Consider the following 27,059-nt stretch of genomic DNA (forward strand, 5'->3'; position numbering starts at 1 on the left):
AGAGAAGAGTTGACACCAATCCTACTCAATCTCTTCAAAGACATAGAAGAGGAAGGAATACTCCTGAACTCTATGAAGCTAGCATAACCTTGATACGTAAACCAGGAAAAGACATCACAATAGTATATATAAAACTGAATATCCACAAATATATATTCCTAAATTTGAGGAATATAGATGTGAAAGTCATCCTTGATTTCTAATGAAAGAGTTGTAATTCTCCTGGAATCCAGATTTCTGGCTTTCATGGAGGTTGAGATAACCCATACAGGCCACTGTCTTTGAGTGTCCTTTTGAACCTCGAACTTTGAGGGGACAAAAAAGAAAAACTGATTCCTGAAGCCACTTAGAGTCAAACAAAGGTCCAGATAAAGTAGTAAGACCCTTTTGCTCTGGGCATTGTGCTGTTTTTTTGAAGAATTCAGTCTGTTTTGGGAAACTGACTCCAAAGATTAGACTGAGAGCTATTTAGGGTAAATCAGTAATTAGTTTAATTAGTCTTTAAGACAATATTGTATGAAATACCTGTCTAATGTTTTTAATCTGTCACCTCCTTGCCATGTAAAAATTTATGTATCTTAAAGAAACCAAGTTCTTAGAGGAGATCAACCTCATGGCTCAGACTCCATTTTGTCTTCTGCTTCTGAGAAAGTAACCTGTGCCTGTTAATAAGTAAACCAAGGAGGGGCAGCTTGCCTTTAGGAAGAACACTTAGTATGTTTTAAGTAGATTAACTGGAGACCCCCAACAGGAGAGGTCCACCCTGTATTATCTTGCTAATCATGTGTTCTCTAATGGAAACTTGGTTGTCACATGTAAATTTTTCTATACCTTCTGTTTTCTCTAGACAAACTTTGTGTGCTCCTTATGGATACATGTTTTTGTGCAGTGGATCCAACTATATTAGTTTAGATGATCCTTTCCAAACTGATGGTGAATTTATGTGGGCAATCTCTTGTTTAGATTCCTGGTGAATGTGTGGGCAATGCACTTTGGGAATTTTAGGCTTACCTTTAGATATTCATAGTAATGATGCTAGTAAATATTGGAACGGTAATGTTAAATTGTTACACATTGTAAAACGAAAGTTATAAGAAAATCCATTGGTTCAACACTCAGGATAGGGTTGGTAGCTTTAATTCCTATTTATGGTATAGTTGAATTGGAGAAATCTTTAGGAAGTTTATCAATTACTATAGGACAAATGGCAGTCAAAGTTGCCAAGTGGGATGGAAGCACAATAGTGATCTCTGACCTCATTAAGCCAAGGTGACGTGAGATAACAGAATAGCCTTAGAGTTTTTATTAGTCCAAGAAAGCATAGTCTGTGCTGTAGCAAATACCTCTTGTTGCATTTGGAGAAATAACACAGAAATAGAACAGGAGATACACAGAATTGGACAGCAAGCTACTTGGTTATGCACTGTGACACCCTTACAAACACCAGATTTACTTGGTTGGTTACCATCAGGGGTAAGTACATGGGTTAGATCACTACTGCAAGGAACAGTAATATTCTTACTATGTTATATATTCTTATTCTTAATCCTGATAGTATTAAGCAGGATAAAATTTATCTTCTATTGTCTTACACATCTAAAAGGCAAAAGAAGACCTTGGGCTGAAATGTTGATGTACATTGAGTCTGCTCATTTCAGCAAGGCGATTGATGAGAACGTTGTTCTTACTTAATATCCTGGTGAAGAACCAAATGGTATCCAGTGGAAAACCAGCGCCGTGAGTTTAAACAGGCTGCCATGGCCACCATCTAGTAGCCTAAGTCCAAGTATTGATCAATGCGTTATCCCCAAACTCTGATCAAAAGGAGGGAATCATTTAGGAGATAATATTGGAGCCCTTATTCCCTGTCCTAAAATGTGACCCACCTGGAGCTGGACTCACAAGGACACATCAACTGGGCCCTGAGGTATAAAGGATGATCTTGGAAAACATCTTTTAGGGAACTTTTCCCACAAACAAATCATAAACAGTGCACAAAAAACCCGCATACTTTCCACTCTTATCTTTTTCTATTAGCATTTAGTAAATAGTAAGACTTCTTGGAGCAATGAGGACCCTCCTGACTGTGGTTACTGAAACCCGTATCAATGATTATTAAGAAAGACAATTCAAAATGTAGAATCATGGTGATTTGGCAGTTTTTAGCCAATCTGTGAAAAGGTGAAGCTTTCAATGGTTTTGCCCATTTGTAATGTTAATATATACTGATAACTCTGTAACATTCCTTGGACTCAGGCAGTCATGGCTCCAGAAGCATGCTCGTCTGCTTCCCCATTTTGCTTATTCTGTAATATTCCTTGGACTCCGGCACACATTAGCTCTGGAAGCATGCTTGTCCGTTTCCCGCTTTTGCCTCTTTGAATATATGCCGAATAAAACTTTTCCTTTTGCTTTACTAAACTTTGTGATGTTTTTACCCTAGAACATTTTTTAATTTTTTTAGTGAAAAGTATAACTTTATTTTTTAAAAAGACCACTTTACCTTTTACACAGTGTGTAGAATAGAGTTAAATTGTTGTTGTTGTTTTACATACATTTTACATATACTCAACCTCCACTTATTACATTAAGATTCTCAGTTCATTAATTCATAGGGACACAACATAGCATTCCAAACCCAAACCTGTTGCCGTTGAGTTGATTCCGACTCCTATAGACCCTATAGGACAGAGTAGAATTGCCCCAACGGGTTTCCAACGCTGTAATCTTTACAGAAACAATATCTGCCACATCTTTCTTCCTGCAGAGTAGCTGGTGGGTTTGAATCTCCAACTTGCCACCTTTCTGGTTAGCGGCCGACTCTTAACGACTGCGCCATCAGGGCTCCTTACAACATAGGATAGGGAAGGACTTTGTAGTAAATCTTAAATTCCAATTCTGTGTAATCGCGGAAAGTATCTACATCTGAAGAGCCTTCGTCTCCTCATCTTTAAAACGGTGATTGGAAGCCTACGGGATTGGGAAGCTAATGTTCTTAAGGTGCCACAGCAACGCCTAGAACTCAGGTTGTGTAAGGGAGGTTGTGGGAAATACGAATGGGATGAGGCCGCGAGCCTCAGGTTTTATTCGGGAAACGTTGGCGAAAGAGGAATGTTGCAGGAATTTGAGCATGCGGAATATTTATGGCATTGAGCATGAAAGTATTCCAGTTTCTGCCTGAATTGGAAAAGAGTTCGGCTGCTAGGCATCCCGGCCCAAGAGTACTTTACATTTCTCTCTGGAAAGACTGCGAGGTCCAACAGGGTTATCCTCCGCCCCTGGCACAGTGCCCATGTAGGTGCTCAATAACTGTTTAATGAAGAACAGGGCCAGGGTTGGGGAAAGAGACTGGCTTGGAACGAAAACAGTATGTGCTGGTCACCTCGAAGCCAATGCCAGGTGAATTTCACGTCACTATGGCAACGCCGCTACACGCGCAACCAGCAGAGGAACTATAAGTCCCACAACCACCCGCGGCCTCCCCGCCCGCAGAGGAGGACGGGCGCGAGCGAGCACGGAACCGGCTTTTCCGCTTTCCTGCAGCATGATTGGTCCGCTGCTCAGGGAGGCGGCCAATGAGTGGGCTCGGGAAGAGCGGCGAGGCCAATATGGCTTCTTACACCTGGTGACGGTTGAAGAAACGGTGTTAGGTCTCATGGAGAAACCCCGGGGCATCGAGGTGAGAGGGAGAGGGCTTAGCGCGAATGGGCACAGAAACCCCGAGCGCCTGCTTGCCTGGTGAACCCTTCTTTAGGCTTTTTGGCGACGCCTTGAGGGTGGAGGTCGGAAGGATGGGCTCAGTTGGGCTGAGCCAGGGCCACGAGCGATTGGCCTTGCCTTTTGCTCCTCCACGGCTGGGCTGGACGTCGGGCGAGTGGTTGAGAAAGGAGCAGCCTTCCTGGCCTTGGAGAAGGGACGTTGGACCCAGGATCTGAGCTCTCCTGAATCTTCTTCGTCCTCTTCGTCTCGTGGTCGTGGTTGTGGTGTTTAGGGATTGCGAGGCTTGTCACATCCTAGTGTGAAGTGAAGTGAAAAGTTTAGTGAACACTTACTCCATGCCTGGAGCAGTCACGTGCATTATCTCCCCTTATACTCGCAACAATCCTGTGTTATTGTGTCGTTCTCAAGGTTAAAGCATCTGGGGCTTAGAGAGGCGGTGCTACTCCCCAAGGAAGGTCACACAGCTGGTCAGTGAAGGAAGTGGGCATGAAGTCTGTCAGGCTCGCAAAGCCTATCTGTTATGCTTTTTCCACTCTCCTACAACCTGTAACCCACCCACCCTTTAATCATTTGGCTTCTGAGCACCCTACATTTGAATTCAGTTTTCTTTTTCCACATTTGCACACGTAGTTGCTAATTCTAAGTAGAATAGCTCAAAAACTCTACTGTAAAGGTACTGAAGTGGAGAATAATAATAATAGCTCACACTAGTTCTTTTACTGCTGGAAACAGAACTAGATTTTACATATTTTATCTCATCCTGACAACAGCCCTCTAAAGAAGGCTTGTTATTATCTCTCTTGTACTGATGAAGAAACTGAGGGTACCCTTACCTGTTGCTAAGTAGATTCTGACTCATAGCAACCTTATAGGACAGAGTAGAACTGCTCCAAAGGGTTTCCAAGGAGCGGTTGGTGGATTCTAACTGCCGGCCTTTTGGTTAGGAGCAGCCGTAGCTCTTAATCACTGCACTACCACGCCTCCAAAACTGAGGGTAGCAAGGTGAAATAGCTTGCACAAAATCACATTTAATAATTGGCAGAGCCAGAACACCCAGGCAAATTCTCATTTGAGAGCCCATACTTTTAACTGTTCAGTTTGTATTTTATTCTCCAGACTTGCTGGAGTTACAAAGGATCTTTTTGAAACCAGGTAAGCTCTATAAAATTAACCTTGTCAAAATATTTTTTAAGATAACCAGTAATGATAGTTGCCAACATTTATTGAGTGCTATGTGCAGGTCACCATTAGTGCTTTACCTGTATTATTAACTCTTCTCCCCCAAATCTTATGAAATAGGTTGTATTATCCTCATTTAACAGACCCTGAAACTGAGAGACTGACTTGCTGCAGGTCGTATGAGTAGTAAGCAGTGGTGTTGTTACTGTTGATTGTGTGCTGTCGAGTCAATTCTGACTCACTGACCCTATATATTATAGAGTAGAACTGCCCCGTACAGTTTCCTAGGCTGTAATCTTTACCGGAGGGGATCACCAGGTCTTTTTTCCCCTAGAGCCCCTAGTGGGTTTTGAACCGCCAGCCTTTTGGTTAGCAGCTGGGTGCTTAATCACTGCGCCACCAGGGCTCCTTTAGTAAGCAGTAGAGATGGTATTGAGCCTGGCTCAGAGCCCAAACTCTTCACCTTGCTACACCTTTTCTACTAGATGCTAAGTAGATCCACCTACAGTATCTCATTTACCTCTCAGAAACTCCTGTGAGCCAAATATTTTTCTTATTTTATAGTTGAGAAAACTGAGGCTCAGAGAGATTAAGTGACTTGCCCAAGGACTCACAGCTAGTTAGGATCAGAGCTAAATCCAAAACTGTGGTACATACCACTATGCCATAGCCATCTGTGTGTCATCTGCCTCCTAAATCCTCCTTGGTACAGTCTGGGTCCCAAGCTAATTGCTCTCCCCTGACTTAAACTGTATTCAAGTTGAGATTCTTTTGGTGTACGTATGCTGAAGGGGAAGAATGAGTTTCGCACATATACCTTCTATCCCATAGTCTTCATGAGGCATCTTCCAGAGGATATTTTCATAATGTTGTTTTCTATTTGAACCCTGTTAAAATATCATCATTTGTAAATTCACAGAAGGAACTTGGTGAATTCCTAACATGTATTTTCTATCCTATAAAACTCTTCATAGGAGCCCTGGAGGTGAAATGGTTGAGCACTCGGCTGCTAACCAAAAGGTTGGCAGTTCAAACCCACCAGCCACTCCTCAGGAGAAAGATGTGGCAGTCTGCTTCTGTACAGATTACAGCCTCGGAAGTCCTATGCAGCAGTTCTACTCTGTCCTGTAGGGTCACTATGAGTCAGAATCGACTCGACGGTAATGGGTTTGGTTTTTTTGGTTTTTATAAAGCTCTTCTGTTGAGTTGTGATGGAGAAATGTTGTACATACAGGGATAATGATCCTGGTGTGTGCAGAAAGGTGTCCAAAAGTGTTGATTTGACAAAGATCTGGGAAGGGGCTGATAACAAATCTACAGCCTCCCTCCCCATGCACTAATCCAGCTTGGATTCCTCCTAACTGGTTTGTGTCATTCTTCCATTAGGAGACTCCATCTTCAGAACCAATGGAGGAAGAAGAGGAAGATGACTTGGAGCTCTTTGGTGGCTATGACAGTTTCCGGGCTTACAACAGTAGTGTGGGCAGTGAGAGCAGCTCCTACCTGGAGGAGTCAAGTGAAGCAGAAAATGAGGATCGGGAAGCTGGGGAGCTGCCCACCTCCCCACTGCATTTGCTCAGCCCCGGGACTCCCCGCTCTTTGGATGGCAGTGGTTCTGAACCAGGTGCGTTCAGAGTGTGCCCTGGAGATGAGGAGGAGTCAGGAGGTCCTGGAGGAAGAGGTGGCTGCAGGCCATGTGGGCTCTTTCATCTGATGTCAAGGGATTGGATGTCTAAGGAGCCGTGAGAGAGACAGAAGCACCTTGAGTAGCCACAAGGGCCATGTCCTCTGCTGCAGTCTGATTTCAAGCTGTGGTTTCTTTCATCCTTTCATACAACTAATATTTACTCAGCATATATTAGGTGCCAGCCATCAATATGGTGCTGCTTTGACAATAATTTTTGTGAATAGCTGGTGGATTTCTAAGTCTGGATGTTGAGTAGGTAGGAGACCTGAAGTGTTCAGATTATGCTCTGGGAAGGGACAAGAAATAGCCTGTGAGTAGGAAGTGAGGGGGAGGGGAATGCAGAATAAAGTGACTTCTGGATGAGAGGATTGGCGCGGGGTGGGAGTGGAGGGCACAGAGAAGAATCCCCACCGATCAGCTGGAAGCCAGTTGTGATGCTTGGGCAGCTGTTGAATGCCTGTGCCAGAGCCTCCTGTGTGGGGCTGCCTGTGAAAAGGGGCAGGCGAGATGGTCTGTGACAACACTCCCATTCCTTGGTACCCAAACTTCAGAAGGGTTCTCTTTGCCAGTTGAATTTAATTTTTTTTTTATTCTTCTTGCCGTTTCTTCCTCTCTCCCCTTTTATCTTTCTCCCCTCTGTCTTATTTCAACCCTTTTCTTGGAATCTTAGAACTTTAGAACTAGGAGGAACCATTAGAGACCGTCTAGTCCAGGTGATTCTGGCTGCACATCAGAATCATCTGAGCTTTTAACAAAATACAGGTGCAAGTTCCCACCACAGACCAGTTAATTAAAACCTCTGGCTTGGGCGTTTTCAAAAGCTCCGCAGGTAATTCTAACGTGAGGTCAGGGTTGAGAACACTGCTTTGGTTCAGTCTCCTTAATTTATCGATGAGAAAATAGACCCACAGAGGTTAAGTGACTTTGGACCTTTCTCTCCATTTCTTTTTCTTCATGTTTTCATCTCTTGCAAACTTTCCACCATTCTCCTATTTCCCTAGTGGTCCTCATAGTTTTCCTCAGCCTTCCTGTTGACACACATAGCCAAGGGGTGCCAAGCAGCTTATCTTGGGCAAAATAGATTCAGATGCACACACCAGAACCGCCTCCTTGTATTCCACTTCCGTCCGTCTCAGTGGGGGCTGGGGCTCACCTGGTTAATGTGATGCCCTGGGTTTGAAAGGCCCATTATTTTGTGTGATTTGAGGCAACCATATTGGGTGAGTCACGTGCTAAGTTTTCTTCCAGCTGTCTGTGAGATGTGTGGTATTGTGGGCACAAGAGAAGCCTTCTTCTCCAAGACCAAGAGGTTCTGCAGCGTCTCCTGCTCCAGGAGCTACTCCTCCAACTCCAAGAAAGCCAGTATCTTGGCTAGATTACAGGTGAGAGGCAGTCACTTGGGAGACACTTCCTGGCGTGGAGGGGAGGGGCTGAGACAGGAACAGTGAACTTACTGAAGGCAGAGGGCCAAAAGGGGCTTGGTAAGGACCTTGCTTGTGGCTATCTGAGGTTGGAAGCTTCCTAGTACGTCCAAACTTTAGAGGACAGAGGAATCCATTTATGGGGCTTGTTTAAATGTTGATTCCTAGAGCTACCCTCTGTCCTTTACCCTCACCTCCACCTCCCCAACCCCTCCCCAAGTCTGATGTGTTCATTAGGTTGTAGTCAAGCACCCTGGGGGAGTCTGATGTCCTCAGCCTTTGCCCCACACTTCTGTCAATACTCTGAAAGGAAGCTGGAAGCAAGCACGAGGTTCTTCAGCCTCGGTGGGTTTAGGAAGGCACCTAGAAATTCTTACCAGTCTTTAATTAATTATTGACCTTGATAGAACTCTTAGAGATGGAAGGATTCTTAGAGAAATGTGTAAGCCGCACATTTATTTTTTATCCATGTTGTTATTGTTATAAAAAATATATATAACACAGCACTTGCCAATTTCTAACCTATGCATTTATTGATAAGGGCACTGAGGTCCACAGAGGTAGAACAACTTACCCAGGGTGGCTCTGTGGGCACAGAACAGCAGAACAGGCTGGAGCCCACGTTTCCGGTGCCTAGCCCTGTGTTGTTTCGTGGTCACCATGGCAAACATCTACAACGCTGGTTCTCATGGTGCAATCACCTGGAAAGTTTAAAAAATATTGATGCTTGGGTCCTACTCCCAAAGGTTCTGATTTAGTTGAGATGGAGTGTGGCCTGGGCATAGGGAGTCTAAAGAGCCCCCCAGGGGAGTCTGATGTACAGTGGCACTTGAGAACCACTGATGTAACATTTATAGGAAATTGCTGTGTGCCACGTCTGCTGCTTAGCCCCTCACACACTATCTCACTTGTGAGATAACTTTTGTGAGACAATTCCTCTTGTCCTCATTTTGCAGATTTTTGCAAGACATAGGAAAAAGGATAATAGTCTACAGTGTCCTCAGAGAGCTAATAATGATAGTAGCTACATTTTGGGATACTTGCTAAGAGCCTGGCACTCGCATTCAGTCCATCAAATGATCTCCATAATAGATTGTTTTTAAAAGATTTCCATTGTAAAGGCTCAGCAATTCTAGTCACTTGCTAAAGGATACACAACTAAAAGTTTCAAGCCAGGTTTTGACCCAGGTCCCTCTGGGACTTAAGCCTGTATTTCTGTTGTGCTAGTCTATAGGGTCACTATGAGTTGGAGTCAATTCAAGGGCGACGGGTTTGGTTTTGGGTTTTTTTTGTATTCTGGTGGTAGGAGACCTGGTGACACAATGGTTAGCGCTTGGTTGCTAACCAAAAGGTCAGCAGTTTGAACCCACCAGTGACTCCACAGGAGAAAAAACCTGACAATCTGCTCCTGTAAAAGATTACAGCCTTGGAAACCCTACAGGACAGTTCTCCTCTGTCCTACGGGGTTGCTATGAGTTGGAATGGACTCGATGGCACACAACAGCATATCTGGTGGTATAACAGTTAAGCACTCAGCTGCTAACTGAAAGGCTAGCAGTTCATACCCACCAAGCAGCTTTATGGGAGAAAGAGCTGGCGAACTGCTTCTGTAAAGATTACAGTTCTACTCTGTCACATGGGGTCTCTGTGAGTCAGAATCGACTTGGTAGCACCCAACAACAATCTCTTTAATAAATTCCCTGACCTTTCTGATTAGTGCTTAAATGATAAGGTGCAGACCAGATCAGAGGCTCTCCACTTTGGGAGCAGACCTCTTTGAGCATCTGGTGCAAGCTATGGACCCCATCTCCAGAAGATTCCTGTATGTACAAAACGTTGCCTGCCAGTTGAGGGAGTTCACGGATCCCTCTGAAGCCCATTCTCTGCCTGGATCTGTAGGTGCACTGGCCGAAGGTGATAATGAGAGTTGAAGCCACTTGAGAGCTGGGAGTAAGAGAAGGCTTAACAGATGCAAGATGGCCTCTCTGCTCTGCTGCTCCACAGACCCCATTGAACAATAGCTAAACATTTACTGCATAGTTAAATTTCAGTAACCACTCTCTAAGCTAAGCATTGTTATTTTCATCATCCTAGTTTACAAATGTGTGGAGCCCTGGTGGTGCAGTGGTTAAGAGCTTGGTTGCTAACCAAAAGGGCGGCAGTTTGAATCCACCAGTCGCTCCTTGGAAACCCTATGGGGCGTTTCTGCTCCGTCCTGTAGGGTTGCTGTGAGTCGGAACTGACTTGACGGCAACAAGTTTGTTTTTTTTTTTTTGTTTAGTTTACAAATGAAGAAACTGAAGCCTCAAAGAGGTTAAGTAACTTGAGCAAGGCCAGGATTTTAAACCTAGGTAGGCCATACGCAGAGCCATGTTCTCTACCACTAGGTTGTACACGTCCTTTCTTCCTCCAGGGAAAACCACCCACCAAGAAAGCCAAAGTCCTACACAAAGCTGCTTGGTCGGCCAAGATTGGAGCCTTCCTCCACTCCCAAGGGACGGGACAACTAGCAGATGGGACACCAACTGGACAAGACGGTGAGACAGCAGAGGACGGTGCTCAGGAAGCTGCGGGGGTGGGGGGCAGGACTGGGCTGGCCTTCCTGAGGAATGACGAATGGAAACCGTGGCCAGCGTAAGGTCTAGAAAGTTTCCTGACTTAGCCTGGTGTGGATCGCAGCTTCCTCGCCTAGTGGGGATTGGGGAAATTACCCCAGAAGGCCCCTTTAATCACCCTTAAATTGCCAGGGCCCCTTCAGTTGATTCAAAAGCCCAGAATTGCATCTTTTGTTTCTCTTTGCTTCTAGGCCTGTGACTTTTAGTGCCCTGGGGCAGTGGAGGCCCAGATGTGGTTTGAGAAGGGGATGAGGAGAGAGGGGGTGGGAAAGAAATGAGATCTCTTTCTGAGCTTGTGTGTATCAGTTTCTAAGCCAATTAAGTGTAGGCCTGAAGCATTTCTGCCCTCACACTGGTCTGTGTTTCTGATGGAATTGAGCCCCGCCCACCGGGTTAGACTGGGTGTGGCCAGTGAGAGGTCAGGGGAGGGCTGAGGAATTTTAAGACCAAGGGGCTTTGAGTTTCCCTCTTTCCTTGCAAGAGGGGTGAGCAACTTCTGTCTGAATGTTTCCTCCGTGTTGGCATCCGGCAGCATTTAGATTCAGTGCTCACTGGTCCCGATGGCCACTGGTGGGGCAGGTACGGGAGCTGCAAGGGGCTGCTGGGAGCGCAGCCTCACTGTGGACTCAAGATGAGCAAGCTGCCGGGGTGGGGCAGGGAACTGCTTTTGCAAGCCTTACAGGAGCCTCGGCTCCTGGAGTGGCTGCCACAGCCCCACCCTCCGCTCTCTTCTCCCTGCTGTGCAGCGCTGGTCTTAGGTTTCGACTGGGGGAAGTTCCTGAAGGATCACAGTTACAAGGCTGCTCCCGTGAGCTGCTTTAAACACGTGAGTCCCTGGAGGTGAGGGGTGGGAGCGCCAAGGGAACCTGGGCGGGAGCTGCTGGTTCTGGTCCTCTCCTTCAGCTCACCCACCCTCTTTAGGAGGCAGCTCCAAGCTGCGCAGCAGGCGGTCTAGGTGGAGAAGCCCAAGCTTTGCCACCAGCTCCATTTGACCTGTATGGCCCACTTTTTCAGAAAGTCCTTCCGCAAAGCAAACACTTATCAAGGGCTTTCTGCTGCTTCTCCGAGGCCGTCCTTTGCTTATTTGCATCATGGAACTTTATACTAGTTGATCTCTAAGGGTCCTTCCCACTCAGAAGTCCTCTTTTACCTCCTTTCCCCCATTTTGAGTATTTTCTCTGAAAGCCTGGGACTTCTGTACTGGCTGGACCCCGTGGCCCCTGACAGGCACATGAAGATACCTTCTGGAGCCTACTTCTGCAAAGGCCTCCCTGAGCCCCTAGCATTGAGAAACACCAAAGGGTGAGGCCCTGGAGGGGCTGGGCTTGGAGTGGAAGGACTTACTATCTAGCAGCTGGACCCTGCGATAGCAGCACTCTTGCTTAGTCTTTGAAGCCAGTTTCCTAAACCCCAGGAAGTCCAGGGCGAGGCCTGTGAACTGAGGACGCCAGCCCCTAGCCTCTCCTTTCTGAACTGGTACTGCCCTAGCCTCTCCTTTCTGAACTGGTACTGCCCTAGCCTCTCCTTTCTGAACTGGTACTGAGCTCAGGGAGATCTGGTGCTTAACAGCTCTTATCCTGCTTGCTCTTCTTTGAGTTGCTAACGTAGGTACACAACTTTCCTAGTGGGAAACCTTTTTGGCCCTGAATTCCTAGGGGTACCGGCATTCTCATTCTGGGGAGTTATGTCATACTGTGTTTAACACATAAGATTCAGTGTCTTCCGCAAAGAACCCAGTTCCATGTACTTGCCATGGTGAGACCAGTTCTAGGTTCTATGGTGAACCAATCTCTATTGCCAGGGGGATGGGATAGGATACCTGACTGACTTAAGCCAGGGCTGAGCGCGACAGGAAGGTGAATTCCGCAAAGGAGAATCCAGGTATCGTTGGCAACAAAGTGGGGATTAAATATTGGGAAGGCAACCCCTAAAGAGCCCACTGCCGGGTCAGGTGGCATTTTAACAGAGGTGGAGAAAGAGCGTGCCAGGAATAATGTGTGGGCAGAGAGTGCTGTGAAGGGTGGCTTGGTGACAACTGTAAAGTGAGGGGGCAATAATGCTTACCGCACAGGTGTGAAGATTAGAGGAGAGATGTTTGTGCCAAGGGCAGTGCCTGGCACATGGTAAGCACTTGGAAGTTTTAGGTGGTGTTGCTATTATAATTACACAGGCAATGAAGGGATTGAGCCTCACCGACGTTGTAATTTGCCCAGGTTCACACTCGTCCTGTAAAGATCATAACTCAGGGCTGTCTGACCCCAGCCCCTAACCAGCACCCCTGGGTGATATGAAAAGGTAGGGTGCACAGGCAGAGGAAGCCATGACTCACCAGGTAGCTCCCCAGCTGTGAACCTCTCATCCCCCACAGGTCCCGCTGTATGACCAGTGGGAGGATGTGATGAAGGGGATGAAGGTGGAGGTGCTCAACAGCGACGCGGTGCTCCCCAGCCGGGTGTACTGGATCGCCTCTGTCATCCAGACAGCAGGTGAGCACCTCTGGCCAGGGCAGGGTCGGGGGCGCGTCTCCAAGGTAACGCCTCTAGGCAGGGGTGGGCACTGGGGTAGGCAGAAATCGGCTTAAAACAAAACACCCACTGGAGTTTCTGCCCCCTTTCTTGGGATTCTCCTACCTCTGGCAGGGAAGAAGGCTTGACAAGCTTGGAAAGTCCCCTTTTTAAAGTTTATTCCAGGGGTGCTCAGGCTTTTGACAGCTGATTCTCATCACTATGCCATAATGCTTTTCAAATAAGTGGCATGGCTTTGTTTTGGCTGTGACTGTTGTGGAGCACAGGGACCCAGTTGCCTGGAAGGAGTTCTTGGAATGGGTGACGGAGAGTCCAGTGTAGGCTAGAGAAGAGGGAGGGCCTAAGAGTATGCCGTTCCCCATCCCAACTGCCCGCACTGGCGCCCTTTTCCTTCCTTTCAGGGTATCGGGTGCTGCTCCGGTATGAAGGCTTTGAAAATGACGCCAGCCATGACTTCTGGTGCAACCTGGGAACCGTGGATGTCCACCCCATTGGCTGGTGTGCCATCAACAGCAAGATCCTGGTGCCCCCACGGAGTGAGTTGATGAGACCACTCCCTGTCCTGGTTCCCATAGGGCCTTTTGTAAAAGGGGCTGTCTGTCTTAACGTTAGACCAGAAGAAAACCTGCTTGACTGCTTGCTTTGTGCCTTTTCCTGCCCAGAGACCCCGTGGCAGATCCAAGTCGTGGAGTCCAGCTTTATAAGTGGAGGTAGTCTGCTGGCCTGAAGAGGCAGAAATAGGTTGTTCAGTCCTCTTTCCTGATGGGTTTGCTCTGGCCCCCTGTTAGTGGGAGTATTGTTAGTCTGTAACCAGGATTCCGCTTCTGTCTCCACAGCCATACATGCCAAGTTCACTGACTGGAAGGGCTACCTCATGAAACGGTTGGTGGGCTCCAGGACCCTCCCTGTGGATTTCCATATCAAGGTCAGGCAGTGAGCACTGTGGGTCTCCTAACTGGGCTCCTTCTTGCCCCTCTGCTTTTTTTTTTTAATAGACTTTATTTTTCAGACAATTTTAAAGATTACGGCCAAGAAAACCCTATGGAACAGTTCTACTCTGTAGCACATGGGGTTGCCATGAGTGGATTGACTCGATAGCAACAGGTTTGGCGTTCGATTACTTTTACAAAAAAATTGCGCAGAAAGTACAGGGTTCTTATATGCCCCACTGCCCCCTGCTCATCGTTTCTCCTGTTAACATCTTGGATTCCTGTGGTACGTTAGTTACAATTGATGAACCAGTATTGACATATGATTTTTAACTCAGGTTCATAGGGTTTACTCTTTGTGTTGTATAGTCTGTGGGTTCTGACAAATGCTTAATGTCATGTGTCCACCACTACAGTAGCGTACAGAATGGTTTCATTGCCCTAAAAATGCCCTGTGCTCCACCTCTTCATCCCTCCCATTGGCAGCCACTGATCTCTTCACTGTAGTTTTGCTTTCTCCAGAATGGCATATAGTTAGAATCTCATAATATGAAGCTTTTTCAGACTGGCTCCTTTCACTTACCAGTATGCATTTAAGGTTCCTCCATGTCTTTTTGTGGTTTGATTGCTCATTTCTTTTTATCACTGAGTAATCACTAATTATATGAATTTACCACGGAGCCTCGGAGCCCTGGAGGCACAGTGGTTAAGAACTTGGTGATAAACAAAAGTTCAAATCCACCAGCCGCTCCTTGGAAACCCTGTAGGCAGTTCTACTCTGGCCTATAGGGTCACTGTGAGTTGGAATCTACTTGATGGCAATGCGTTTGATGTTTTTTGGTTTTTATTTAGATGTACCACAGTTTGTTTATCCTTTCATCTATTGAAGGACATCTTGGTTCCTTCCAGTTTTTGGCAATTATGAATAAAGCTGCTGTAAACATTGATGTGCAGGTTTTTATGTGGGTATACGTTTCCATCTCATTTAGATAAATACCTGGAAGCACGACTGCAGGATAGCATAGTCGGCTTATGTTTAGATTTGTAAGAAACTGCCAGACTGTCTTCCAAAGTGGCTGTATTATTTTGCATTCCCCCCAGAAATGAATGAGAATTCCTGTTGTCCTGTGTTTTGGATTTTAGTCATTCTAATAAGTGTGTAGTGGTATTATTATTGTTTCTGTTTGCAGTTCCCTAATGACATAGGATGCTGAGCATTTTTTCATGTGCTTATTTGCTATACTTGTATCTTCTTTGATGAAGTTTCTGTTTGCCCATTGTGTCGTTTAGTTGTTTGTTTTCTTTTTGAGTTTTAAAAGTTCTTTGTATAGCTTGGATACAAGTCGTTTATCTGATATTATTTTGCATATATTTTCTCTCAGTCTGTGGTTGTCTTTTCATTCTGTTAGTAGTGTCTTTTGCGTAACAGACGTTTTTAATTTTAAGGAAGTCTAACTCATCAGTTTTTTCTTTTATGGAGTGTGCTTTTGGTGTTGTATCTAAAAAGTCATCACCAAACCCAAGATCACCTAGATTTTCCCCTGTGTAATCTTCTAGAAGTTATATGGTTTTGCATATTACATTTAGGTCTGTGATCCATTTTGAGTTAATTTTTTGTGAAAAATGTAAGCTCTCTGTCTAAATTCCACTTCCCTCTGCTGTTTGAATCCATTCTTCATGCTACTAATTGGAGTAATTTTTTTTTTCCTAAGACTCCCTTGTGGGACAATCTTCAGTGCCTTCACATGTCCCAAGATGAATCAAACTCTGCCACCGTCTGGTTGCCATCTGCTATTCCAGCCTCATGTCAGACTCCTCCCCTTCCAGCCACATCGATCACGTTGCAGTGTCTGCTTTATGCTCTCCCAGATCCTTGCCTTTGCTTATAGCATTATTTAGCAGTGTTAGTTCAGTGGATTTTATTAAGTACTTATTGTGTAGTATGTATTTCTTTTAATGTATATGATTTATTTATTTTTGTTGTTGAGAATGTACATAGCAAAACATACCCCAGTTCAACAGTTTCTACATGTATAATTCAGTGACGTTGATTACGTTCTTTGAGTTGTGCAACCATTCTCACCCTCCTTTTCTGAGTAGTTCCTCCCCCATTAACATGCAGTCACTGCCCCCTAAGTTTCTTTCTTTTTTTTTTTTTCCACTTTTTAAAAATTTTACTGTGCTTTAGGTGAAAGTTTACAGCTCAAGTTAATTTCTCATTCAAAAATTTATACACATACTGTTTGTGACATTGGTTGCAATCCCCACAATGTGATCACACACTCCCCCTTTCCACCCCACATTTCCTGTGTGCATTCAACCAGCTCCTATCCCTTTCTGCCTTGTCATCCTGCCTTTGGACAGAAGCTGCCCGTTTAGTCTTGTGTATCTACCTGAACTAAGATACACACTCTTCATGAATATTATTTTATGTTTTATAGGCCTGTCTAATCTTTGTCTGAAGTGTGGGCTTTGGGAATGGTTTCAGTTCTGGGTTAACGGAGCATCTGGGAGCCATAGTTTCGGGGGTTCCTCCAGTCTCTGTCAGATCATTAAGGCTGGTCTTTTTATTAGAATTTGAGTTCTGTTCTACATTTTTCACCTGCTACGTCTGGGACACTCTGTTGTGTTCCCTGTCAGGGTGGTCATTGGTGGTAGTTGGGCACCATCTAGTTCTTCTGGTCTCAGGCTGGTGGAGTCTCTGGCTCATCTGGCCCTGTAGTTCTTTGGACTAGTATTGTCCTTGTGCCTTTGGTCCCCCTAAGTTTCTTATCAAATCTTTTGAGTTGCTGTTGTCAGTTTGATCCCATTTAGATCTTAAAAGAGCAGGCTCGATGAATGCACAAGGCAGACATTCTTTACTAGTTAAGCTAAATTATTGTTTGATTTTAAGAAGACTTTAGAGGGTATTTTTTGTTTATGGTTTAAAGATTATCTCAGAGCAGTAGTTTCAGAGGTTCTTCCAGCCTCTGTGGCTCCAGAAGGTCTAGATTCCATGAGATTTTGAAATTCTGTTCTGCATTTTCTCCCTTTTGGTCACGATTCTTCTGTAGAGTCTTTGATCAAAATGTTCAAAATGTGGTAGCTGGGCACCATCCAGTTCTTTTGGTCTCATGGCAAAGGAGACAGTTGTTCATGGAGGCAATTAGCCACATATCCATTTCCTCCCATTCCTGACTCTCTTTCTGCCTCTGTTTGTATAAGTACTTATTGTATGGCACTGTGGGAGATACAAAGAATATAGACCCTGCCATCCAGAAACCTCCATATAGCACAGGAAGGAAAGCCTGCACGTGAATAATTATAAAACAGCCTTGGTTCTGAACCATAGGTGTGTCTGAAATCATTTGTGTGGCATTTTATTTTCATTAAAAATCATTTCGTTCTTTAACTTAAAAAGTCATATGTGCACATACTAACAATTCAAAGGAATTAAAAGGGCAGACAATGGAAATGTTTCCTTGCCCACCTCTGTGTGGCAGGCCTGGTGTGGGGTGCTCCTGGGTCCCTGGGCCACACCTGAGTCAGGGATGCACAGGTGTGTGATACTCTGCCCTGGGCAGGAATCACACGAACCTGGTGTTATGGCTTCAGAGGCCCGGCAGGTATCAACAAAGGCTTCATGGAGAAAATGGCATTTGAGTGGAGCCTTGATGGGCAGGCATGGTATGGAAGCCCCCATTGGGGAATAAGGACAAAATGGAAACTAGGGCCTATCACCGAAGGCACTAGACGCCAGGTGAATGGGTTGTACACCATGGACCTTAGTGTAGAACTGCTCTTCAGCATGGAATGGTCTGGAACACCTCATGGAAGCACTCCCTGGCTTCTCCCCCGAAACTAGAAGTGGTTTTTCTCCTGTTTGAACTTATTGGGTATCACTTACTTGCTATTTATCTCTACAAATGTTGTTAATTGTCTTTTCATATTCTCTCGCCAACAAAATTGGAAGCTTTTTCTTAGTGCCTTGTACAGTTGATAAATTTAATGATTGAAGATGATCGTTAACTCTTTCTAAACTGGCCCTTGTCTTAGGGGAGGCAGATGAGAGTGGGTGGTGCAGGCCACTAGGTAGGTATCCATGAGGCGTCTTTTTCTGCTTAAATGGAAAGGAGCTTCATTCTGGGTGGATGAACCAGTCAGCCAGCTAGTGCTGACTAGCTGTTATGTACCCAGTCCTGCGGAGCACACTGGAGGGGACACAGAAGCAGAAGACGGCCCAGCCTGTTGGGGCAAGAAGATGGCATGTGGCAGAGAATGGGAAGGCACCGTGAGATCATGGGGACAGGAAGTGTTCCAGACAGGGTTTCTGTGGAGCTGATCTTTGGGAGGTCACTGGGAGAAGAAGGGACTTGAAGCTTTGACATGGCAACCACAGCCTCAATAGGAGAGGCCTTGCCCATGGAAGTGCATGAAGTCTGACTGGCCAGCCCCCTCTGAAAATTTGGGGTGCAGAGGGATGAAGGGGGTGGGGTTGTGGAGGTAGCACCCTTTGGTACCTGCTGTATAGTAAGTGCTTAGTAAAATGTTTTGCATGAAGGACTGACCAGTCAGCCAAGGTCAGGGCTAGTGCCTGTTTGCTCTTTTTTCAGGAACAAGGCATTTACCAAGCACTGACTCTGCCTAGTTCTGTGCTTGGGGCTGAGGATGTAGAAATGAATCAAACCCAGTTTCTGCCTGTATAGTGCTCTAGTCCTGGTGTATAACTATAAACAAATATGCACAACTGTGGGGTGTTGGGTTGTATACTGCGGGGTAGGGGCTCGCAGAGGAAGGGAATGTGTCCAGGAAGGGCTAGGAGGGTGAGGTGGCCTAGAGGAGCCCTGGCCAGGCTGCACCCTGTGCCGCATCTCTTAAGTGAGGTGCCGTTACACAGGGACAGGGCCCTGGTGTCAAGATGTATTCCAGCCCTTGAGCTGCAGCTGAAGGCTCTGTCTGTCTTTGTTGTTGGGTGCCAACAAGTCAATTCCAACTAATAGCAACCCCACATGACAGAGTAGAACTGCCTCATAGAGTTTCCTAGGCTAAAATCTTTACAGGAGCAGATTGCCAAGTCTTTTCTCCTGTGGAGCAGCTGTATGTTCAAACTGCCAACCTTTATGTTAGCAGCAGAGCTTTTTTTTTTTTATTTGTACTTTAGGTGAAGGTTTACATAGCAGCAGAGCTTTTAACCACTGCACCACCAGGGCTCTTTCTGTCTGGTTTAGGACTCAGCTTTTCCTGTCGGCTGCTTTGTGACCTCTGAGAGCTCCCCATCCTGGTGTGCTCAAGCCAAAACAGTAACCTGTTCACCACTGTTCCCAGGCTGGGGACTGGCCCTCTCAGTCAGCAATGCGCTGGGCCTGGAAAAGCCCTCCAGAGCTCACCAGGCCCAGTCCCTGAAGTAAGCAAACAAAAAAGACTCTTCTGGCTCTTCCCCCATGTCCTGCCCGGATTGCTACTGAGGTGCCGTGACAGCAGTTGAGAGCCAAGGCCCATCAGGTCCAAGCTGGAATCAGATAGACAGAGGCATACGGGGCTGCAGACATGAGTTTCATGTGTGCCATCAACAGAGGCAGCCGAGAGGCCCAGGGGCTGTGAGGTGCCCACAGGGGCAGAGTTCAGAGCCCTGTGAAACAGCTCAAGGCTGGACACTAGGGACTGGCTGGATGCCAGCTCTGTTCTCATGAGTCTGTGACTGTGGGCAAGTCACATGACCTCTCGGAGTCGCCTCAGTTTCCCTAGTCTGAAATGGATTTTGTAATTCCCGTCAAATCAACTTAGTGGCATTTTGGTGCTGGAAAGTGGTGGCCATGTTATGAGTTCTGCTGTTTTGCCCTCTGTGTCATTCCAGGGAACGAGGCCAGGCTTGAACCGGGGGACGAGAGGGCTCACTGCCCGCTCCTGCACTACAGTCTTTGGGATGGTCCCTCATGCCTATTCTTGTCCTCCAGAGACTTGCAAAAGGCAGGAGGGGTCCCGTGACCAGCAGCGTGTGTTCTTTTCAGATGGCAGAGAGCATGAAGTACCCCTTCAGGCAGGGCATGCGGCTGGAGGTGGTGGACAAGTCCCAGGTGTCACGTACTCGCATGGCCGTGGTGGACACAGTCATTGGGGGCCGCCTGCGACTCCTTTACGAGGATGGTGACAGTGACGATGATTTCTGGTGCCACATGTGGAGCCCCCTGATTCACCCAGTGGGCTGGTCACGGCGTGTCGGCCATGGCATCAAGATGTCAGGTTAGAGTCCTAGGCCAGTGACCCAAGGCTCTGCCTCCAAGGATTGGGTAGGGGCGCCTTCTCTTTACCTCCCAGCAGTGCCGTGAGGTAGATGGGGATACTGAGGCCCAGGGAGATTAAGTGACTTGGCCAAGGTCACCCAACTTGTAACGGTAAAAACTACAGACCCCGTCCCTCTCCCATATCACATGGGGAGAGTCTGGGTCTCCAGGGCAGCCAGGCCCAAAGGCTGAATAGTCCCTACTCTTGATGTTCCCTGGGCTGGACTGGCTATCCACAGGTGGGAGGGGCTTCAGTACAGATTAGAGCACCGCCAAGCAGCCCCTCATTCCCAGGGCAGGCGTGGAGGTGGCTCTGGTAGCTGCCTTCAGCACCCTTCTTTCCTCCATTCCGTTCGCTCCAAAGAGAGACGCAGTGACATGGCCCACCATCCCACCTTCCGGAAAATCTACTGTGATGCGGTTCCTTACCTCTTCAAGAAGGTGAGGCCCAGCCCCTGGGTACTTCGCCCTTGGCCACAGGCCGACGGCAGTCCTGAGAACACCGGCTCTTCCCTGGGGCTGTTCTTTTCCCTCCTTCTACTTCCCAGACCTGCAGCACACCAGGCCTCCTGCCCCTGCCCTTCCCCTTGGCCTGCCCAGTGATTCCTCACCTGCCCCATTCTCTTAAGGTACGAGCTGTCTATACAGAAGGTGGCTGGTTTGAGGAAGGGATGAAGCTAGAGGCCATTGACCCCTTGAATCTGGGCAATATCTGCGTGGCAACCATCTGCAAGGTGAGCCCAGGCCGGCCCTCCACCTCAGCAGGGCTTCCAAGGGGTAAGTCAGCAGCAGAGCCCTGCTCTCCACTGTAGGCAGACTTTGGGGGCCCAGGAGGCTTCTGTCTCGCCTTCCCCAGCACTGGCTGCTGCTGGAGCACCTGACATTCATGAGGAGGGCATCTGTCCCCTCATTGCTCAGAATGCTTTCAGACCAGGTTGGGGGATGTTGAACATGTGCTTATTGAACACCTGGCTCGAGCCTGGTCCTGTGTCACATGCCCCGCTCTGTCCCCCCAGTAGGGCCTTCCTGCTGGCGTACTGTCTCCTTTGAGTGCTGGCCTAGCCGAGAGCCCCAGCCAGGCTGACTGCTCAGACCTCCTCCGTGTTTGCTGCAGCCTGAGAGCAAATGACCACTCCCGGCCCTCCCGGAGGGCGCTGCTCATTTGTTCATCGAGCAGATTCTCTCCACGCCGGGCTATGTGCTCACCACTGGGGATACACGGCGCGGGCACGGTGCATGCTGCCTAGTGGGAAGATACCTAATCTCGCCAGTGCATAGTCACAGAGGGGCTGAGTGCTCTGAGGGAGCAGCTCGGTGTTCTCAGGGAAGGCTCTTGCCCTCGATTCAGGCGGAGGCATCTGTGTCCCCACCATTGTGTCCCCACTGCAGCCCTGGACTGGGGGTGTAGTTCATGATAGGCTGTTCACTGTCTGCCCATGCCCCTGCAGGTTCTCCTGGATGGCTACCTGATGATCTGTGTGGATGGGGGGCTCTCCACAGATGGCTTGGACTGGTTCTGTTACCACGCCTCGTCCCATGCCATCTTCCCAGCCAACTTCTGCCAGAAGAATGACATTGAGCTCATACCCCCTAAAGGTAAGGTGGAGGGGCACTGCGTGCTGGCCCAGTGGTGGAAAGGGAAAGGGTGAGGCCACAGGCCCGGACTTCTGGCCAAGCTGACCCCTGGGGCTTAGACTCCCAGTGTCTCTCTGAGAGGTGATGCAGAGCTACCACTGGCCTTATGCTGCTGGGGCTGACTCAGCCCCCTGGTCGGTGTGTGGCTTGGTGAGCGGTGAGCAACTTCTCCCACGAGGGACTGCAGTTCTGGTGCAGGCACCAGCCTGGGGATGAGGGAAGAGGCTGCTGGGTGGACTCCAGGCCAGGTCCTGACCAAGCTGCAGTGGCCCCTTGGCAGCGAGTCCTTCCCCCCATCCTCTTCCCACTCTCTCCTCTTGGTCAGCATCTGACCATTCTGCTCTCCTAGGGTACGAGGCACAGACTTTCAACTGGGAGGCCTACTTGGAAAAGACCAAGTCAAGAGCAGCCCCATCAAGACTCTTTAACATGGTGAGGGGACAGGGTGAAGCAGGGCGGCCGAGAGCAGCCTCAGGACTGGCCCTGCTGGCTGCTGTCAGGGGCGCAGTTCCAGCCCCTTCTCTTCCCTTGAGTCTCTACTGCTGAGATCAGCCCCTTCAGGGGAGGAGTCCTGAACTATGGCATGGGCACTCTGTGGCTCCTCGGTTTCCGTGGATGGGGGCTCGTGCCTGGGGAAGAAGTACAGTGGGATCAGTGTCCAAAGGAACCTTCCCCAGCAGTACTTGTCAGTGCAGCCCTCCCCCGATTCTGCCAGGGCCCCGTGGGCCCAGGCCTGCTTGCTAGGCCAGGAGCTGGCCAGCTCGGCAACTGCCTCCTCCCCAACCCAGGACTGCCCCAACCACGGCTTCAAGGTGGGCATGAAGCTGGAGGCTGTGGACCTGATGGAGCCCCGGCTCATCTGCGTGGCCACCGTGAAGCGGGTGGTGCATCGTCTCCTCAGCATCCACTTTGACGGCTGGGACAGCGAATATGACCAGTGGGTGGACTGCGAGTCCCCGGACATCTACCCCGTTGGCTGGTGTGAGCTCACCGGCTACCAGCTCCAGCCCCCCGTGGCCACAGGTCTGAGCTCGCATAGCACTCGGGCTCATCACTTCCCTTCCTCTTGTTTCCTCCCGCCAACCACCTTCTCTCTGCCCCACCCATCTGGGTCGATTGGCATGAGATCATGAGGTCTCATGGACTGCTTCTATGTGACACATGGGTCGTCTCCCCCCCCTGCTCCTGACTCCTCTGTCTCGCTTTCCCTCTGGCCTGCAGAGCGCCTTCCCTGGTCTCGCTCTCTCTGTCATATGCTTGTGCCCTTGTGCACCCAGGTAAACCACCGAGGCCCTCTGAGCAGCCCTGGTGACAAGGGTGGGAAGAAGGGACAGTTGTCCTCCAGCCTCCCCCCTGCCCCACCCCAATCCTTTTGCCCAACTCTAGCTTCCCTTCTTGGGGTGTCCTGTGTGTCAGGGAGTTATGGGGGTGGGCAGTGTATCAGGATATTGCCTGTCCTCTGTGGCCTCCCACAACTCTCTTCTCATTTCTTTGCTCTTGTCTTGCAACAACAGAGCCAACCACACCTCTGAAGGCCAAAGAGGCCACGAAGAAGAAAAAGAAACAGTTTGGAAAGAAAAGTAAGTGATGCTTCACTGCAGCCAGGCTGATGTGGGACCTGGGGGATAGCTGGGCATGGAGCGGCAGCCAGCCCCCCAGGACCACCCTGAGATGTGTCCTACTGCGTCAGCTCACTTCACGTCCTTCTCCGTCTCCTCTCCTTTGCTCTTGGGCCCCGCCTGTGTCTTTGGAGACCCAGATCATAAAATAGGGGTCTTCTGTCTCTGGTACTGGCCAGGATGCTGAGGAAAAGAGACAGGCAGCAGCCTGGGGAGGGGCAAAGCATGGGAGAGGCAAAGCCGTCCTTCAGGTGTGCTCGTGACGTGGTACCATGGAGAGAAGGAGGAGGTCCCTGGGCAGGGTTCTGACTGTGAGAGTGTAGGGTGCCAGCAGAAGGAGGCCCTGCTACAGTCAGACCCATGGGCTAGGAACATTACCTTTTACAGATGAAGAAATGCCAGTCGTCTGGGGAGATGGTGTTGTTCATCCTCTGCTGGAGAGAGCCCCTCTGAGCCTCAGTTTCTTTATGATCCTTGCCAAGAGTACACAGTCAATAAGGGGTAACGTCAGAGTGGCGCTCTCCCCACCCTGCCACTCTGCCTGAGCACTGGAAGACACTTAGCCAGCCCTCCAGGCCTCGCATACAACCCTAATGCTGGCTTTGATTCCATTTTTATTCAAAGGGAAAAGAATACCGCCAACCAAGACCAGGCCCCTCAGACAGGCATCCAAGAAGCCCCTGCTGGAGGACGACCTGCAGGCCGCAGGGAAGATCTCGTCTGAGCCCGTTCCTGATGAGAGTAAGCACTGCTCGTGGGACCGAGGCAGGGTGGCTCCAGCTCTCATAGGCGGCTCCTGTCCTTCCCTACCTGAGCACAGAAAAAGTAGGGTCAGTTTGAAGGGAATTTTCTGGGCACCAGGCGGCCCTTCTAACATCACCCACCCCCAGCTCTAAGTGGAGCTGAGTCTCCACCCTGGCTCCTTGGCCCTTGTCTGTCTCTGACCCCCTGTGCCCCCACACCAGTGCTTGGCAGGTTGGGTGGCAGACTGGCTGGGGCGTGACCAGGGCCCTGCGCCTTCTCTGCTGCTGCCCCTCAGCCGGAGGGTGAGGGATCTCCCTGCCCCAAACCCAAGGCCCCCGCTCCTCCTACCACAACACCACACTCACTCTGTCCTCCCTACCCCCCTTCTTTTGGAGTCGTCGCTGCACAGGTGAAGGAGGAGCACCTGGACACGGCCACGCCCGACAAGGCTGCTAGTCCCAAGCTGCCTGTCCCCATTGAGGACATCAAGCAGGAAACAGACGACTGACCTTCCCCTTGCCAGCCTGGCCACCAACTAGAAGCCAGGTAGGGCTTCTCCAGTGCCACCACCCTCCACCCCACTGGAGTTTGGAGATAGCCTTTTTGGAGAAATTGTGCATGATGCTGGGGGTCCAGGCCCTGAAGGACCAGCCTGAGTTCCCTTGACCCACCATCCTCCTCTTTGGTGAGGCCCACGTGACTGGGTTGCCTGAGGCCCCCTAAACGTGTCTGCGAGTGACTGCCTCTCCAGCTAAGAGTTCCCAAAGCTTGAACACTAACTGCCTGGGCTGTGTGCTGTCCCCTGTGGCAGCTCCCCTCACCCTCACCATTGCCTCAACTGCCAGGGCCTGGGAGCCACGCCAGTCACCCCGGAAGACAGGACAGCTAGGGAGCTGTGTGTAAATAAAGGCCTGTGCAGCTTTCTGCTCTCAGGGGAGAAGGTTGCCTGATTGACAGTAAGGGTTGTGACATGAGAGGTGTGACGGGTGCAGCCTGGCCTTACGCCAAGCAGAATTGCCTCTCTCGCCTCCTGGTTGGTGCTCTGCTCCTCTGGGCCCCCTGGGAGGCCCAGGCACCCCACACAGGGACCCAGCTCCAGCAGGCAGCAGAGAAGCGGTGAGTTGCAGTGGTCTGTGAGGCTGTCTTAACTTGTTTTCCCGGGTGGCCTGAGCACTGACTCCCATGTCCTAAAAGGAGCCGTGGCAGGGGGCCTGGGCTTCCCCCGGCACAGGGACTTGGAGGGGTCTATGGAGGGAAATGCCACACCAGCCCCTGTGCTGTGTGGCAGACTTGGCGTTGGTGCCGGTGACTTAGGCCAGCACCTTGCTGCCAGGGGCAGCAGGATTAGAAGGTGAGCTGGGCCCATGTGCACTAGGGGAGTCCAGCCACGAGGGAGAGTTAGCCCCAGCACTGAGCCTAACCTGCTTTGGAACCTAGCTGGGGCAGGACTTGTCATTTCTACTTCCCTCTTCCCATTAACCAGGGGTCAGGTATGGTCTTGCAAGAGAGTCCTGAAGTAGGGGAGTGGTCAGCGCCACTGGTGGAGGTGGGCCTGAAGAGAGCGTTGGTTCCCCTCCCTCACCAGTGCCTCCTAGAGGGAGAACGGGTAGGGCACTGACAGGGTGCACTTCTGCTTATTCCTTAATAGATTCTGATTCTCCCTGCTCCTCTGAAACCACATTCTAGAAGTTTACCTAGTGTCAACCCAAATTCCAGTTGCTGTTACATTTCCCAGTCTTCTGAAACTCCTCTCTGTGATCAATCCCATCTTCAGTAATTCCTCTTCCTGGAGCCTAAGATGGGGCCTGTGTGTCTTCACCCCTCTCCTTTCCTGTATTCTTGAGAAGAGGTGGCCCTACCTGCAGTGAGTCCCTACGTCCCTCAGAGCAGAGAGCTGTGTTGGTGTGGCCAGCTGCTTTCCGGGCCTCCTGCTGCCCCTCAAACCTGGGCGGGTTTAGAGAGAACGTGATTCTATCTCCTTTGGCAAAAGCACTAGGCAGCCCCACACGGTGCAGAAACCAGGCCCAGAAAGAGGCCTATTGGTGTAGCCCAGAAAGCTTGAAAATGACTAGGTGTTAAAACAGTAGACAGGGCTGTTCCCACCCATCTCACACACACCAGCTCCAAGACTTGGGCAGTGACAGTGTTGGCATTAGCTTCTTTGGAGGCAGGATATTGGAAGGAAGATGGCCTGGATTTGAACTTTGGCTCTGCTGCCTGCTCAGCCCTGCTTTTGCTCAGTGATGTGCCCAGCTAAAAAATCATCTTCCCAGGTTCTCCTGCAGTTAGGGGATTCAGTTCTGACTGAAGGGCTTCTGGGTAAACGGCTGATGTGCCATCTGGCCTTGGTTCCTTCTTCCTGAGTTAAGAAGCAGTGCCCAGAGGTGCCATGAGCACAAGAGCCACATGGTAAGGATGGCGGAGCAGGAGGATGTGTTTGGCTGCCACTGTAGCCCTGGACTGACCTCCCCAGACCTCCTAACTTCTTGTCATATGACACAGATCCTTACTCTTTGAAGTCTACTCTGTTAGCTTTCTGACTTGCAGCATAGTCTTCTAATGTACCAGCTTGGTATTGTTATGAAGTGTGCACTGAACGATAAGAATAAATGTTACCTGCTGTCATCTCTTCAGCTCCATTGCCACATACCGTACTGTCCTTATTTACATCCCCCCTGCAAGTCTAGGAGTTCCCCAAAGGTAGAGCCTGTGTCTTCTCTATGTC

The 27,059-nt window shown here is 49.1% G+C and overlaps 1 protein-coding gene across 1 annotated transcript; it reads left to right on the forward strand.

The window, feature by feature from the left end:
* Positions 1-3,597: 3,597 nt before the first annotated feature.
* L3MBTL2 (L3MBTL histone methyl-lysine binding protein 2) lies at positions 3,598-27,059 on the forward strand. Its single transcript, XM_004373895.2, has 17 exons — positions 3,598-3,679; positions 6,286-6,523; positions 7,835-7,968; positions 10,421-10,544; positions 11,369-11,448; positions 12,991-13,108; positions 13,549-13,683; positions 13,984-14,072; positions 20,064-20,295; positions 20,701-20,777; positions 20,966-21,070; positions 21,785-21,932; positions 22,321-22,403; positions 22,760-22,994; positions 23,486-23,551; positions 24,215-24,331; positions 24,730-27,059. The coding sequence occupies exons 1-17, from the start codon at positions 3,656-3,658 to the stop codon at positions 24,840-24,842; spliced, it is 2,118 nt and encodes a 705-aa protein (XP_004373952.1). The 5' UTR covers positions 3,598-3,655; the 3' UTR covers positions 24,843-27,059.

This window comes from Trichechus manatus, unplaced genomic scaffold (genome assembly GCF_000243295.1).
Source record: "Trichechus manatus latirostris isolate Lorelei unplaced genomic scaffold, TriManLat1.0 scaffold00027, whole genome shotgun sequence".
In the NCBI taxonomy this organism is placed as follows: Eukaryota; Metazoa; Chordata; class Mammalia; order Sirenia; family Trichechidae; genus Trichechus; species Trichechus manatus.